Source organism: Tubulanus polymorphus, chromosome 5 (assembly GCF_964204645.1).
Source record: "Tubulanus polymorphus chromosome 5, tnTubPoly1.2, whole genome shotgun sequence".
Classification (NCBI taxonomy): Eukaryota; Metazoa; Nemertea; class Palaeonemertea; order Tubulaniformes; family Tubulanidae; genus Tubulanus; species Tubulanus polymorphus.
Window position 1 is genome coordinate 11,366,696 of NC_134029.1, and position 17,212 is coordinate 11,383,907.

At 37.0% G+C, this 17,212-nt stretch overlaps 3 protein-coding genes across 3 annotated transcripts; all 3 read right to left on the reverse strand.

Annotated features, from left to right (window-relative positions):
- Nucleotides 1-3,320: 3,320 nt before the first annotated feature.
- LOC141906231 (deoxyuridine 5'-triphosphate nucleotidohydrolase-like) lies at nt 3,321-3,785 on the reverse strand. The gene has a single exon (XM_074795473.1). The coding sequence runs from the start codon at nt 3,783-3,785 to the stop codon at nt 3,321-3,323; it is 465 nt and encodes a 154-aa protein (XP_074651574.1).
- Nucleotides 3,786-4,342: 557 nt separating this feature from the next.
- LOC141906390 (uncharacterized protein F54H12.2-like) lies at nt 4,343-5,686 on the reverse strand. Its single transcript, XM_074795647.1, is given in 2 exon segments — nt 4,343-5,163; nt 5,275-5,686. Coding segments are annotated over 2 exon segments (1,233 nt in total).
- A 3,832-nt stretch (nt 5,687-9,518) lies between these two features.
- LOC141906232 (uncharacterized) lies at nt 9,519-11,351 on the reverse strand. The gene is made up of 2 exons (XM_074795474.1): nt 10,932-11,351; nt 9,519-10,472 (listed from the first exon to the last, which is right to left on the reverse strand). Exons 1-2 carry the CDS (start codon nt 11,349-11,351, stop codon nt 9,519-9,521), a joined length of 1,374 nt encoding a protein of 457 aa, XP_074651575.1.
- Nucleotides 11,352-17,212: the final 5,861 nt, after the last annotated feature.

Consider the following 17,212-nt stretch of genomic DNA (forward strand, 5'->3'; position numbering starts at 1 on the left):
CCATACAAATTATTTGCATCTATATATAATAACTTATATCCAGGGTTATCATTTACATTGAAATATCTATCACCTAATACACCTGAAACTCCTCCTCTTATAGATTTTTCAAATAATAATAATTGATCTATATTTGTTAACAAATCCATTTTTATATTTGTAAATTTTAATCCACAATCCCATGTTAATCCTGGTGATGAATAACAATGACAAGGATCAATGTTAAAATATTTTAGGTTTACATCTCTAAACCTTTCGAATATATCGGTTAATAATAATACATCTGATTTTAAATATAAATCTACTAATTGCCCATGATTTTCTATTTTGAAATGATTCCAAATATTCAATGTTCTATTATAGACTTCATCTTTAACATATTCATTTTTTAATTCATCATAAAATTGTTCTTTCAATAATTCATTTATATTGAAATCATTATGTGATTTATAAAATGAATATGGAATTGCTCCTTTATATCTCATTAATTTAAAATCATCATTATTTGGGTAGTGTTGTTTTAATATTTTTAATTCATCATCAACTAATGATTTTGATAAGTTATCTAATGAACTATTTAAAAATCTATATGAATCTATAAATCTTAGGCAACCAAATTGGAATGATATATAATTCTCAGATGTTTTAGCTAACATTCTAAATTTATAAGTTGGTATTTTATCTTTTGATCTATTTGAATTTAATATTTCTATTTCATTATTGATTTCTTCTATTTTATGACATAACTGTTTGATGAATAAATGCGCGTCATACCCCGATAAATTGTGAAATATAACTGGTACAAAGTTAATTTTCTTAGCTTGTAAGTTACAATTCTCATGTGCAGCGCCTCTAAACTTTCCGTTCAAATGATCATGGTCTCTTACTTTTTTATCTTTATAATTAAATATCTTTTCACAATAATAACATTTACCTGCAAACGCAAATTCTTCTTTATCTTTTTCTGTCATTATAATTTCTATATTTGTATTCAATAATTTACTAAATCTTATTTCATATTCAATTAATAAGTCACAAAAATGATTGATAACATTTTCATTTCTATAATTATAATATTCACTTTCAATTAGTTCTGGATAATCAGATTTAATATATAACCCGAAAGCTGCAGCTGATTGATGAATCTTTTTAATAGTATTTGTTTTTGGTGGTTCATCTGAAAAATCATTTTCATTAGAATTTAATTTCTTTCTTTTATAATATATATCTTTTCTATCTTGATCAGTTAGTTCTTTATCTAATGATTCAAAATCTCCATATATAACAAATGGTACTTTATTTTTGTAGTCATATTTTTTGAATTCTAATATTTTATCTTTTTCATTTGGTAAAACTAATTTACAATAATCATGATTTTCACATAATTGTTTATGATTTAATAACGTATTTTCATTACTGAATCTATGTAAACATTTTCTACAAAGATATATTTTATGGTGATCATTTTCTGATTTAAAAAATAAATCGATTTGTTTAATCCACATATAATGATTCTCATAATATAGTATATCTATAACATCGTTTGAATCATAATCTTTTGATAGATATAAAGGTACTAATGTATAATGTTTTATGTTGTTACCTTTTGTATTTGGTATTTTGATTAAATCAAATACATTTATCTTTATATTATTATCTCTTTCTATTTTTGGGATGTTTTTAATTCTAACAGGATACTTATCTATCTTATAATTATTTTCAAATGGTTTATAATGAGTTAATCTAAAACTATGTGTAATATCTTCTGTTGGATGTAAACAACTTATTATAGCCCACAGAAAACATTTATCATCTTCATTTTGTACGTTTATAACAGCATTAGTTTTAAATGGTAGTTTGATATAACTCGATGCTTCAATATCTGGTTCTTTATAATATGATACATTATTTTCATCGATTGGTTTTGATTTAGTTAACTTATCATATTTTGTGTTATAAACATGTAAAGTCATAAATATTATTTCATCAAATATTAAACCAGATCCTTCAAAATATTTCTCTTCTATTTTAGTTTTTACTTCATTATAACATTTATCTAATTTATCATCTATATGTTGTTTAGAAATAATATGTTGTGAATGAGAATTTATATTATATATTGGTTTATCTTCAGATTTTATAAACTTTACTTTAGAAGATATACTTATTTTAGGATATTCAACATCTGTAATTATTTTTATTATTTCTTTCATATTTTCTAAATGTTTTTTATTTTCTTCTAATGTTTTACCTTTATGAAATTTAAACTCGATAGCTGCTTGACCAATATCACTTTTAAATGCTTCGGTTATCTCTATATCTTTTTTATTATCTAATGAATTAATATAATTTCTTACATCTTCCATGTATGGTCTTTTATTGTTTAATTTATTTTTTATGCTTTTAATTGTCTTCTGTTTCTTATCGTTATCATTATCAAAATAATCTTCACCTAAAATATCATTATTCTTATTTCTAATATGACTTGTAGATTTTAAATGTTCTTTATAATATCTTTTATCACTGAATGATTGATTACATGTATCACATTTGTATGTTTCTTTTACATTCTTTAATTCATCTAATTTAGTTTCTAATATATCATCTTTATATTCTAGTTTCAATTTATTCTCTAAATGTGTTTTAGTTTTATTGTGTCTTGCTTTTTGGGATTTATCTACATTGATATTACATGTTGGACAGTAGTACTTATTTGCTTCCATTTTAATACTAAATTTTTTATTAAAATTGATTTTAGAAGTTCAATGATTTAAATGTTATTCATGTACATGATTATTTTAAGAGTAATAGGGGTAATGGGCTTTCATATCAAAGGTTGAATGGTCGAGCTCATTAAAAACAAATATTCAAAGTAATTAAAAACTATAATATATTTTCATAACCGCATGCATTTCAACTGAATAATAGAATAATTATTATTATTTGAATATATTTGATTATATGAATTTGTGTATTGTAAACAAAAGGAAGGAATAAGAATTGTGCGGGAAAATAAAGAAAGAACGTAGACCCACGAGAAGAGTTGTTATTATTCCGGAGTCAGAGGGATATCACTTATCGGATTAATCGGAGCCAAGAACGACAACACGAGGGGAGAACGCAACGTGGCCCCCACAACAATTGGTTGAGAAACTCAACCCCACAACATTGTTGGAGAACCGAAAGCAACCCCACAACAACTTTTTCTAAAATGACATAATATTAACACCATCGCCGTAATGCTTTTACGCGTCCAACGCGTTCGCTAGGACGAAACTGATTACGAAAACGTTAACGTTACGCACAATAAGCGGGCATTCTTACTCCCCGCCGGGGTTTTTCATTTCGTACAACCCGCTCGAACCGAATCCGCTCGCAGATCGTTGTGTATCTTCGAGATTTTTGCAGACGACCATTTCTTGATGGGGATGAATTCTTACGATAACGAGTTGCACGATTCTTTCCCCGCTAATGATTTTTTCGCTCTCGTTTCTTTTTTCGTTTTTTACCAACGCTTTGATTTCTCCTCGATAGTCCGAGTCTATAATTCCTTCGACCACGGTAACTCGTCTTTTGTACGCCAGTCCCGAACGACCGCATAATTTCCCGAAATAACCTTTCGGTATTTCGCAAGCGAAACCGGTGTTGATTAACCGTTGTTCCATCGGCGCTATTGTTGTCGATTCGACGGAGTGAACGTCGAAACCAGCCGCATCGGTTGTCGCTTTTACCGGAACCCGCGCATCCGGGTGCAGTATTTTCAATTTGATCGGTGGTGTCTCCATACCTCTTTTCGATGTCCCCGTCGAACCGCTTCTGTTTATTCCGCGCACGGTGTTACAGCATATATTTCCTGTTTAACACATTTCTTATGTATTCTCGGTCGAAGGTTTTGAATTTTTTTCCGAACGTTCTTTCGACAAATTTGTTCACGTACGTATCTTTATCGGAGACTTTTCCTAACGTTTTGGCTATTTCTTCCATGCTGACCTCTTTACACCTCCAATATACGAAGAAAATCACGTGTTGCCCGCAAGCGCTGGACAGTACGTTTTGCAATCGCCTCGTATTCCATTTGAAGGCCTTTTTCCCGATGAATTTTATCAATTGTTTCTTACGCGGTTTTAATCCGTAAGAATCGGAATATTCGACCGGTTCGTTATTTTTCGGGAAATAAATTCCCACCCAATGCGATCCGGGTTGGTTTGACCTGTCTAAATTCACGACGTAAGCGCACGGTTTCTTCTTTCGCGACTCGACGGGTAACATATCCAACGGACGAACGTTTACGAACACCCCTTTCGTAACGGGATGACTTTTTAGCGCTTCGCCGATTTCTTGATTATTCATTGTAGAAGACGTTTCGATCTTTATCTATTTCGACGATAGCGTCGTATTCCATGTAGGCGATAATCGTGAGACTGGACGCGTTCGGCGTTTTCAACCTCATGTCTAGACTTATATGACCTTCGCGGGTTAAGTTCATGTTTCCTCCATTCGTTTCATCCGGTGCTAAGTTGAAACCGAAAAATGTGAATCCTTTCATGTATTGTTTGTAGGATATACCGCACGAGCCGTACGCGAGGTTCCACTTATTTAAACTTTGCAACAGCGTGTAATACCCTTCGATGTACCCTTCTGTAGCGGTGAAATCTAACACGAACGGTTCGTGCGGAACCGATTGGCCGTTTTGCCTCAAGGCGACGTAATTGATTTTGAAATTATCGAAATCGAACGGGTTCATGTGTTTATTCCCGTTGAACGCGTCCGTTTTAACCACGCCGACGATGATTCGATTCGGCAAAGTTCCGCTCACCAGATTCGGCTCGGATATATCAGCACGGTTCCCTCCTCTCGTAAAATATTTGATGTCGATTTTTCGAACCGGATATTTCACGTTAACCGTTTTCAACCGCAGTTCGTGCGCTTCTCTAACGTGATCGGCTACCTTTTTCACGCCGACTAACAAATACGCTTTTTCGTATTGGATTTTATATTTCTTGTCCGCGGTTTTTGCCATCAGTACGAAATCCTCTTCCGAACGGTGTAATTTTACGCCGATGCTCACTTTGCTGATGATATATTTCTACTGTTGAAATATTTCGTTGTGAATTCGACCGACGCAATGGAACGTACGACTTTCTTTGGTTCTCTCGTACCGAAACAGCGCCCCTTTATTATTCGCTGTTTTCGCTTTCACCGTATCGCCAACGACGTTCATATCGCCCTGGTCCTGGTAAAACATCATCGCGCCCAATTGATTTTTTTTCGCCTCTTGGCTGTGGGAAAACAGATTTTCCATGTACGATCGATACGCGTACATGTTATCGCTGTTTCCTATCGGTTTATTATTCATCGTAACTTCCACTTGTCGAAAAGCGCTACCCGCGAAATTGCTGATCGGATACACGATAGTTTCATCGTCCGCCTTATCCTCCGACGGTAAATTGGCGCCGTTCTTGTCTACAATTTTCGCCGTGAGAACTACGAGCACGTTTTCCGTGTCGATATAGTCGTCGTTTCCGAGTGAAATTTTGAATTCGATCGGGCCGGAACGATCTGTTGACGTTAGCGGGAAGAACTTTTCATATCTCGTTGCTTCAACGCTCGTTTGCGTGGGCGGTATTTCGAACAATTCTAATTCCGTTTTCGTGCAGTCACACGAGTCGTCGTCGAGTAGAGACATCTTTACGCTCTTTCCGCGAACTACGTACGTATACTTCCCCGTTTACAGCGCCGTTTTTAAGAAAATATGTCCGCCCGCGTGTTCTTTTTCTTTTTAGACGTTCGTGCCACGTTTTGTTTCCTCCGCTTTTTGTCTACTTTCCCGCCACTAATCGCTTTGTTCGACGCATCGAGTTTTCGTTTGCCCGTTCGTTCTCCGTAGCGATGATATTCTTTAACGCCTCTTTTCCTAATTCGACTAGAGCGGCATTTCCTTTTTCTTCGACGGATTCTTTCAAACTTTTCTCCCCGCTTAAAACATCGCTCACGACTTCGGCGCCGGTGCTTAGTAATGTTTTTCCCGCCGATTTTAACGCGCTTTTCGCTACTGGTAGCACCCTTTTCGCGACAACGGGAACGATTTTTTAATCAAACTGCCGAACAAACTACCTAAACCGTGCCCGTCTTGATACACGTCACCTTTGAATACGGACAACCCCGCTCCGAAGTGCTGTTTATAAGCGTCCCTATCGGGAACGTAAGGATTGCGCGGTCTCATCGTTTCTGCGTACGTACGTACCTCTCTCTCGGTTGTTTTCGTTTTCTTTTTTTTACTTTTCGACGAAGTGTAGCGTTACAATTACTTTACCGGATTCGAACTTGATCGGATCGCCGACGTCGTCCGTCAGTAAAATTTCGATTTCTTGAAAAAACGAGGAAGACACCGGGATATATCTGACCGGATAGAACGATTTAACTACGCGCCTGCCTCCTCGTTTGTAGTCGACCGGCACCGTTCGCAAAAGCGGCACCAACGTATCTCCGACGACCGTTAGATCGGCTAGATTGCAGTAAACGTACATGTTGTACATGGAGATTTTCATATCCGGTTTACTGTCCGCCGCTACTTCGTATACTTTTTCGTTCCCTCCGACGACTTTCTCTTTTCCGTACGCGAAAACCAGTTTATTTCTCCGAAACCCGAGTAGATCGGCTAAGTACTCGTTCAATTCGATCATCTCTCCCTCTCGTAATTCGATGACGACTTTCCCGTTAGCTAGTTTGAATTTCCCGCGGAAGATTTTCGGTTTTCTCTTATTCATTTCCTCGATCAACACTTCTACATTATCGTAGCTTTTCGTCGTATATCGTTCCGGTAAGCATCCATCTTCTACCTTCGTCTCCGTACTGGTATCACCCGTGTTGGCCACCGCCACCTTGTATTCGCATCTTTTCGCGAGAATTTCCTCATTCCACGAAACCGGAAACGTGATCTCCGAGAGCCCGACTTTCCACTTTTGTTTGTCCAATTCTAACGGTTTCATCAACTCCGTCTTATAATGGTTCGTCTTATTATCGAACGAACTGTTCGTCGAGCGAACGTTGCTCGGCAAGACCATGTAAAATTCGTTAGTCGGCTTCATTTATGTATGAGGCGTCCAAACGATCTTAGTTTTTCTTTTTCCGCGCGCTCTTCCTCGCACGCGTCGCCTCCCACTTGAGCGGCGGCGGCGACTGCGGCGGTGTCGGCAGGTCCTCCGGGCTGTCTTGGCGACGGCGTCGACGGCCGCGGTGATCTCCTTCGGCTAACCGTGGTGGCGACTTACTTCTCTCTTTAACTAGCAATTTTCTCGGCAATGCTCTTCTCGGCGGCGGCGGCGGTGAAGACGATCTGTCACGCTCGCCTTTCGAGAACTGCGGACGATTATTCGGCGACGATTTTTTTTCTTCAACCGTTGATTTGTCTCCCACCGGCGTTGATTTGTATTTTTCGGGCGAACGATCGGCTCTAATCATCCGCGCCTCAGAGCTACTTTCGTACGATATCCAACTAGTCGGCACACCGATGTCGATAAGTTTACGTTTCAATTGATCGCTTGCCGATGGTTTCACGAACGCGAAAATTTCAGGTTTAACCAAATATTCGAGCGCGCGTATAATGTTACTGTTCGCCAATGGTTTTCCGTCGATGATAATTTCCAAAGTAACCGGGTGCCAGTCGATTTCGTGCGCGTGTCTATCGATGTACCGTTCGACGATGGCTTTCGCGTGAACGTTATCTCTGATCAACGCGGAATTGTCGTACAATTCCCTCTTTTCGTCGGGTTCGAGACGTTTCTGGATTTTCCGGGTTCCCACCTACGTGCTTGATCGAACAGTTTAACTCTTAAATCCACCGGTAGTGTATCTTCTCGAGAAACATTCTCCTCCCCCTCCTCCTCCACCACCTCGTCGTCGTCGTCGTACGATTTCTTACATTTCTTAACGTATTCCTCGAGCGGAATTATTACGCTTTCGCTGAACCCTTTGTTCTGCCCCATTGTTCGATTAACGAACGACTACGCGTTCATTTCATAGCCGCGTTCAACGCGATGCCGAAGAGCTCCCATAAAGGGCCGTCAAAAAAACTCCCCGACTTGCGGCTTCCCCCCCCCCCCGTTGTTTGAGAATCCGTTTTCTTTCGCGCAACGATAATTTACTATCGGCAAACCTCCGTAAAAGCGATCGATATTTTTTCAATTTTCGGATTTCCCCTCGTTTCACCGGTATGTTTCCCTCGAGGATTTCGCGTACGCATCGCGTTACAGCGAGAATTTGATCTCGATCGGCGTAGTCGATCAGTTTCGAACGTTTTTGCTCGCTTTCGGCTTTCTCCAACAGCGAGAGGAAATCCCGGTGCCGTTCGAAGATCGCCTTTTGCGAATTTCCCTTTTTCTTCGGCATCGTCCTCGTTTAACCCGCCACTAAGCTCGTGATCATTCCTATAACCGCGGCCACTAAAGCCCCGATGAAGCCTCCTCGCTGTTTAAGAATCCGTTACCTCTCTCGCAACGGAACGTTCCTTTCGACTATCTTGCGCATAGGCGATCGGTATTTCCTCAAAAACTGGACTGAACTCCTTTTCAACGGCACGTTTCCATCGAGGACGTTATGAATGCACTCGGTAACGGCCGCAATTTGATCTCGCCCCGCGTAATCGATTAGTTTCGTACGCCTCTGTCCCGTTTTCGCTTTCCCCAACAACGAGAGGAAATCCAAATGTTTTTGCGCGATCGGCTGGTTTTTCCCCCTCGTCGTCGTCGTCTTCTTCTTCTTCTTCTTCTTCAATTCGACGCCACTCCCATGTTTCCTATACATACTCTCTCTCGCATTCGTGTAGACAAAAAAAAACCGCGCGCGTCGCATTACAGTTACTTATTCGACGTTTCGGGAATAAAGACGCGTTGGTGTGACCCGAAAATATCCGTTCTCAATCTCGCTTCCTCCGGCGTATTTTGTGCCCCATCGACGAAAAGGTACCCGTGCGGTTCTTTTGGTCGCGCGTTCGAATATTCTCGTGAAGGTTTTTTGATTCTTCGGCATTATGCGACCGGCGAGATAGTTGACGATCGTTTTGTCCAACGGGTTTTAGAAAAGGACTAAATAATGCGCGCTTCGAAACATCGTGACGCGTTCTTCCCCGTGGTAGAAAACATTTTGAAACGTAGCGATCCAACTGATATTCCTATGCCTACATTTCGTCGTCACGATATCGGTGACTTTTTTATTGCTCGCGATTTGTCCCATCAGATCGTCGTAAACGTGTAGCCCGTAGCCCCGTTCGCTGTCGACGTATTCTTCGATGTTATCGGGAATTCCCTTCACGGTTTGCACGTTGGCCGGATCGTTCGTTTGTAGATATTCGATCGTCGAGCTGTATTCTCCGTAAAAATAGACGATATAATCGAATTTTCTCGAAAACAATCGCTCCCTCTCGCGTAACAATTCGGTGATGAAACGCGATTTACCAGATCCCAGCGGGCCGCAAACTAACATCCCCGCCGGAACCTCGATCATGGCGTTGAAAGTTTCCGTCATCGTTTCGTATTTTCGCTCAATTGGTTCGCGTCGACCCACTCGTCGAAACTACTCGGGCACCCGCGATAATGTACGAAATACTTCAACTTTCTATTCGCTTTCTTCCGTTTCAAAATATCGATTTGGTAGGTTTTTTCGGCGGTCGGTTTCGCGACGGCTTGTAACTCCGGCTCGTAGAAAGATCCTTCGATAAGTTCCCCGTCGAGACTTTTCACGCGATACGTTACAGGTCGCGTCGCTCTTCGGTAGGCGATTTCGAATAGTTCTTCCGTCCACGAAGGATGGTAGGATTTTTCGAAGGTTTTCTTCTGCCTCGCTACTCGAACGGTGTCTCCGACGTCGTATTTGAACGTCGCTTTACTCGGAAACTCGTTTCCGTAAAGCTTTTTCCACAAACGTTCCTCGTTGTCGGCGTTGACGCGCGCCGGCGGTATTCCGAGAGTCCTATGCACCGAGTTATTGTACGCGGTTACGAAATCGTCTAAATCGTCCAGGTATCGCCTCGTGTTGTTTTTCGTGAAATATCGAAACATGCGACGTTTCAGCGTGAGATTGAATCTTTCCACCAACGAAGCTTTTATGACGCTTTTCGTCGAAAACAGTTCGACGTTGCCGTAATTCTTCAAAAAAGTTTTCACGGACGCGTTATGAAACTCGCTTCCCGCGTCGACTTGTAACAGTCGCGGATGGCGTCGTTCTCGACGGAATATATCTTTGAACGCGTCTACGATCGAACTCGCGTGCTTGCTCTTCAACGCGCGAACGATTGCGTAACGGCTGAAACAATCGATCGCCGTTAACAAGTATTTGTAGCCCGAATTATATTTTTGCAAGTCGATGAGAAATACGAGATCTGCGGCCCATTGGTCGTCGATGCCGCGAACGATCACTTTCCTTCTCGGGAATTTCTTCCGGGTTGGTTTATGGAGCGTGTACGTGTCTGGCGTTTTCTACCGCTCGCTCGTCGATTTTCTGGTCACCGCTTGGTCGGTTTTTTTCGCTCTCTCGAACAAACTTTTCGAAGAAGCGAACGATCCCGGTTCGGCAGGGTTGTAATAAATTTGCGAAAAAATGTCCCCCTTATCCATTTAAATTTCTTCTTCGTCGAGGGTGTAGGCGGGCAACATTACAATTATCTTTTTCGGTTTTCTATTCCGCTCGATTTCGCCGCTCGAGTTTCGTTTCGCGGCAGCGCCACGATGCGATGATTTCGTCTTTTTCAGTTTTCTATTGGCGATGATTTCTTCGAAGGAACTGCTGTCGGACAGGTCAAAAATATCTTTTTTAATCCCGCTTCGGCGTCGCGCCTCTACCTTTTCGTCGGCGTCGACGTCCTCCTCCTCCTCGTCGTCGTCATCCTCCTCCTCCTCCTCCTCCTCCTCCTCCTCCTCCTCGTCGTCGTCCGTCACCGTAATCGCCGCTTTTCTGTTTTTTTCTCCGATCGCCGATGTCGAGGGCGTGGGTTCGTCCGCCGCCGCGGTAACGCTCGCCGCGGTCGTTGTCGGTGCCGAACGGGACACCTGCTGTTTTTTCTCTCCGACTTTCGTAGTTGTCGTTATCAACGCCGCTTGCTTTAACTTACGTTTTTCTTTTTCTTTGTTGTACTTATTCTGACAGGAATTACATCTCGACTCGTCCAATTCGAAGCAATGTTTATCCGGGTACGGTTTGTGACACCTGCTGCACTCGCGAAACATTTTCTCCTCGCACGTTTTACAATATTGTTTCCCTTCGACGAGCTCCACGTATCTATTGCACCACAAACACGGTTTACTAATTTTTGTGAAATCCGTATCGTCCGGAAATGATGCGTTGGCGTTGGTTTCCATGGTGCTTTCTTACGACGGTGGTCCGGCGCTATTATTAAACCGGGTTAGCGCGAACTACTATTACAGCGATATTTCTTCCTCTGAAGGCCCCGTTTTCGCGCGCCGTTCCTGGACGATGCACTTGTTCAAAAAACGTTCGTACTCCGTCTCGCAATTCGTTTCGGACGTTTCGACAATCGTGTCGGGGAAATTCTTTTTCCACCAATTCTCTTGCGCGGCAAAACCGCGCTGAAGATCGCGTAGGTACGATATGGTAACGCTCGACGACTCGTATTCCCTTTTACGTTTCTCCATTCTGTCGGCGCACGTCTGCACCGGCGGTAAAAGAATATACCCGCCGACGTAGGAGAGGTTGTTTCTCGCTAGTAACGCCTTCCCTCCGTCGAGCGTTTGTTTCTGAATGAAGTCCTTTTCGAACTCGTTGATTACATTCCTCTGGAAAGCGACTCCCGTGAAAACCGTAGGCGCGAACACGGACCTATCCGAGATGATCAGCGTCGGTTTCCCATTTCGGATATTTTTGGCGGCGTCGATAGCGTTTTGCAGGCATCGCTGCCCGCAATCGATGATATGCAGTTGCGCGCACACGGAAAAACATTTGTTCTCCGCGTGCATTAAACGGAAAGGGTTATGGTTCTCAAATTTCGAATAGAGTTCTACCGGTTCGTAATTGGGCAGGACGTTGAAATTTTCGAACAGCGGAGATGATTTTCTGTCCATAAACCGTTCTATCATCGTCGTTTTCCCGGCGGCGATGTTTCCGGAAACGAACGTCAACAATATACGACCGTCGACGCGTTGCATGATCAATCCGTTGCGCGACTATAGCAGCAGCGAGGGATAATGCGCCGAACAAACCGCCTCCAACACCCCTCCTCCGCGGGGTTGTTTCCGTCGATTTCGTCTTTGTCAACCGTTTTCGTTTTTATATAACTGCAACAAACGTATTTACATTCGATATCTTTCAAAAGCGTTTGCGGGCTGTTGATATTGCGGCGGCGGCGATTAGAGGAAGTAGTCTCCTCTCTCGTCGTCGTCGTTGTCACCGGTATCTCGTCTCGCATCGTTCGCGGCGCTTTTCGTCATCCGTCTCTTCTCGCCCCCGCCGTCGTCGTGTTTGCCGCGTTTCTTACTATGAACGGGACGCGCCGTTACACCTTTATATTTTCACTTTTCTTCCCTTCTCGGTGCCGGATCGCAGCTGTCGGAATCTCCCTCGCTGTCGCCGTCGCTGTCGCTAATAGCCTTCCCCCTCTCTTTCGTCTTCGCGTAAGCGTTGCTCTCCGCTCGTCTAGCCAACACCCCCAGTTCTTTCTTTCGGAGAAATAGCGCCGCGACCAATTGATTTATTTACAATACACAAATTCATATAATCAAATATATTCAAATAATAATAATTATTCTATTATTCAACTGAAATGCACGCGGTTATGAAAATATATTATAGTTTTTAATTACTTTTAATGTTTTGTTATTAATGAGCTCGACCATTCAACCTTTGATATGAAAGCCCATTACCCCTATTACTCTTAAAATATTCATATAAATGAATAACATTTAAATCACTGAACTTCTAAAATCAATTTTAATAAAAAATTTAGTATTAAAATGGAAGCAAATAAGTACTACTGTCCAACATGTAATATCAATGTAGATAAATCCCAAAAAGCAAGACACAATAAAACTAAAACACATTTAGAGAATAAATTGAAACTAGAATATAAAGATGATATATTAGAATCTAAATTAGAAGAATTAAAGAATGAAAAAGAAACATACAAATGTGATACATGTAATCAATCATTCAGTGATAAAAGATATTATAAAGAACATTTAAAATCTATAAGTCATATTAGAAATAAGAATAATGATATTTTAGGTGAAGATTATTTTGATAAAGATAATGATAAGAAACATGAGACAATTAAAAGAATAAGAAATAAATTAAACAATAAAAGACCATACATGGAAGATGTAAGAAATTATATTAATTCATTAGATAATAAAAAGATATAGAGATAACCGAAGCATTTAAAAGTGATATTGGTCCAGCAGCTATCGAGTTTAAATTTCATAAAGGAAAAACATTAGAAGAAAATAAAAAACATTTAGAAAATATGAAAAATATTATAAAAATAATTACTGATGTTGAATATCCTAAAATAAGTATATCAGTTAAAGTAAAGTTTATAAAATCTGAAGATAAACCAATATATAATATAAATTCTCATTCACAACATATTATATCTAAACAACATATAGATGATAAATTAGATAAATGTTATAATGAGGTAAAAACTAAAATAGAAGAGAAATATTTTGAAGGATCTGGTTAAATATTTGATGAGATAATATTTATGACTTTACATGTTTATAACACAAAATATAATAAGTTAACTAAATCAAAACCAATTGATGAAAATAATTTATCATATTATAAAGAACCAGATATTGAAGCATCGAGTTATATCAAACTACCATTTAAAACTAATGCTGTTATAAACGTACAAAATGAAGATGATAAATGTTTTCTATGGGCTATAATAAGTTGTTTACATCCAACAGAAGATATTACACATAGTTTTAGATTAACTCATTATAAACCATTTGAAAATAATTATAAGATAGATAAGTATCCTGTTAGAATTAAAAACATCCCAAAAATAGAAAGAGATAATAATATAAAGATAAATGTATTTGATTTAATCAAATTACCAAATACAAAAGGTAACAATATAAAACATTATACATTAGAACCTTTATATCTATCAAAAGATTATGATTCAAATGATGTTATAGATATACTATATTATGAGAATCATTATATGTGGATTAAACAAATCGATTTATTTTTTAAATCAGAAAATGATCACCATAAAATATATCTTTGTAGAAAATGTTTACATAAATTCAGTAATGAAAGTACATTATTAAATCATAAACAATTATGTGAAAATCATGATTATTGTAAATTAGTTTTACCAAATGAAAAGGATAAAATATTAGAATTCAAAAAATATGATTACAAAAATAAAGTACCATTTGTAATATATGGAGATTTTGAATCATTAAATAAAGAATTAACTGATCAAGATAGAAAAGGAATATATTATAAAAGAAAAAAATTAAATTCTAATGAAAATGATTTTTCAGATGAACCACCAAAAACAAATACTATTAAAAAGATTCATCAATCAGCTGCAGCTTTCGGGTTATATATTAAATCTGATTATCCAGAACTAATTGAAAGTGAATATTATGATTATAGAAATGAAAATGTTATCAATCATTTTTGTGACTTATTAATTGAATATGAAGTAAGATTTAGTAAATTATTGAATACAAATATAGAAATTATAATGACAGAAGAAGATAAAGAAGCATTTGCGTTTTCAGATAAATGTTATTATTGTGAAAAGATATTTAATTATAAAGATAAAAAAGTAAGAGACCATGATCATTTGAACGGAAAGTTTAGAGGCGCTGCACATGAGAATTGTAACTTACAAGCTAAGAAAATTAACTTTGTACCAGTTATATTTCATAATCTATCAGGATATGATGCACATTTATTCATCAAACAGTTATGCCATAAAATAGAAGAAATCAATAATGAAATAGAAATATTAAATTCAAATAGATCAAAAGATAAAATACCAACTTATAAATTTAAAATGTTAGCTAAAACATCTGAGAATTATATATCATTCCAATTTGGTTGCCTAAGATTTATAGATTCATATAGATTTTTAAATAGTTCATTAGATAACTTATCAAAATCATTAGTTGATGATGAATTAAAGATATTAAAAGAATATTACCCAAATAATGATGATTTTCAATTAATGAGATATAAAGGCGCAATTCCATATTCATTTTATAAATCACATAATGATTTCAATATAACTGAATTATTGAAAGAACAATTCTATGATGAATTAAAAAATGAATATGTTAAAGATGAAGTATATAATAGAACATTGAATATTTGGAATCATTTCAAAATAGAAAATCATGGGCAATTAGTAGATTTATATTTAAAATCAGATGTATTATTATTAACCGATATATTCGAAAGGTTTAGAGATGTAAACCTAAAATATTTTAATATTGATCCTTGTCATTGTTATTCATCACCAGGATTAACATGGGATTGTGGATTAAAATTTACAAATATAAAAATGGATTTGTTAACAAATATAGATCAATTATTATTATTTGAAAAATCTATAAGAGGAGGAGTTTCAGGTGTATTAGGTGATAGATATTTCAATGTAAATGATAACCCCGGATATAAGTTATTATATATAGATGCAAATAATTTGTATGGTTGGGCAATGATGGAACCACAACCTTATGGAGTATTTGAATTAACTGAAGTTTTACAGAATGAAAATAATGATAAATTTGATTGGAAGAAAAGAATCCTAGATATTGCAGATGATTCAGATACTGGTTACTTCTTTGTTGTAGATTTAGAATATCCTGAACATATTAAATTTAAATCTAGAAATCTAGCATACTGTCCAGAACATAAAACTGTAACTCATGAAGAATTATCAAATTACCAAAAAAGAATTAAACCCGAAAATCATATTCATACAGAAAAGTTAATGGTAACTCAAGAAGATAAATATAATTATGTAGTACATTATAGAATGTTAAAGTTTTATTTGAATCAAGGAATGGTTCTAAAAAAAGTACATGGATATATTTCATTTAGTCAATCTAAATGGTTGGAAAAATATATAGATTTTAACACCAAACAGAGAACTAAAGCTAAAACTGATTTCGAGAAAGATTTCTTCAAGTTAATGAATAATGCATTCTATGGTAAGACTTGTGAAAATATTAGAAATAGAAATGATATTGAGTTAGTTAGTAATGGTAAAAGAATTAGACATTTACAAACATATCCTAAGTTCATTGGTAACTGAATATTTGATGAAAATTTAGCCGCAGTTAAGATGAGAAGAACATCAATGAAATTTAATAAACCAATCTATGTTGGCGCTTCAGTTTTAGAATTATCAAAATTACTAATGTATGAATTCTATTATAATGTATTACAACCACTTTTTGGAGAAAAACATATAGAAATATTATATTTTGATACAGATTCTTACATATTAAAGATAAAAACTGATAACATAACTGATGATTTAAAAACATTAAAACATCATTTTGATTTTAGTAACTATCCTAAAGATCATGAATTGTTTAGCAATGATAATAAAAAAGTTCCCGGTAAATTCAAAGATGAATTAGGTGGTGAAGAAATGATAGAGTTCATAGGTATTAGATCTAAAATGTATTCATATAAAACTAAAGAACATGAAGCTAAAAAGTTAAAAGGAATAACCAAAAGTGTAGTAGAAAAGAATATTCATTTCAAAGATTACATCAATTGTATATTCAATTAAGAAGTTAGAAAACATAAGATGAGATGTTTAAGATCTGAAGATCATGAAATATTTATTGAAGAAATTGAAAAGATAAGTCTAAACCCATTTGATGATAAAAGATATATTTTAGATGATGGAATTCATACAGTTGCTTATGGTTGCACTTTAGATGAATACTTAAAATTTAAAAGAGAAGAAACAAAAGAGAACGAGATAATGAAAAGAATTCTAACGTGTTAATCAAATTTTAATAAAAATATGTTATTAAAATGAAGAGTAAACAAGCGCACAGTGAGAATAACAAATCATTTCTAGATAGAATAAAAGATACTACAAATGTAAAATCTGTAGATTATAAATTCAAAAAGTTAACAGAATTAACAATCCATAAAAAATATCTAATTACAAATATTGATATAGTTGCTAACAAATATGGAGATAAATTCGTTATACACT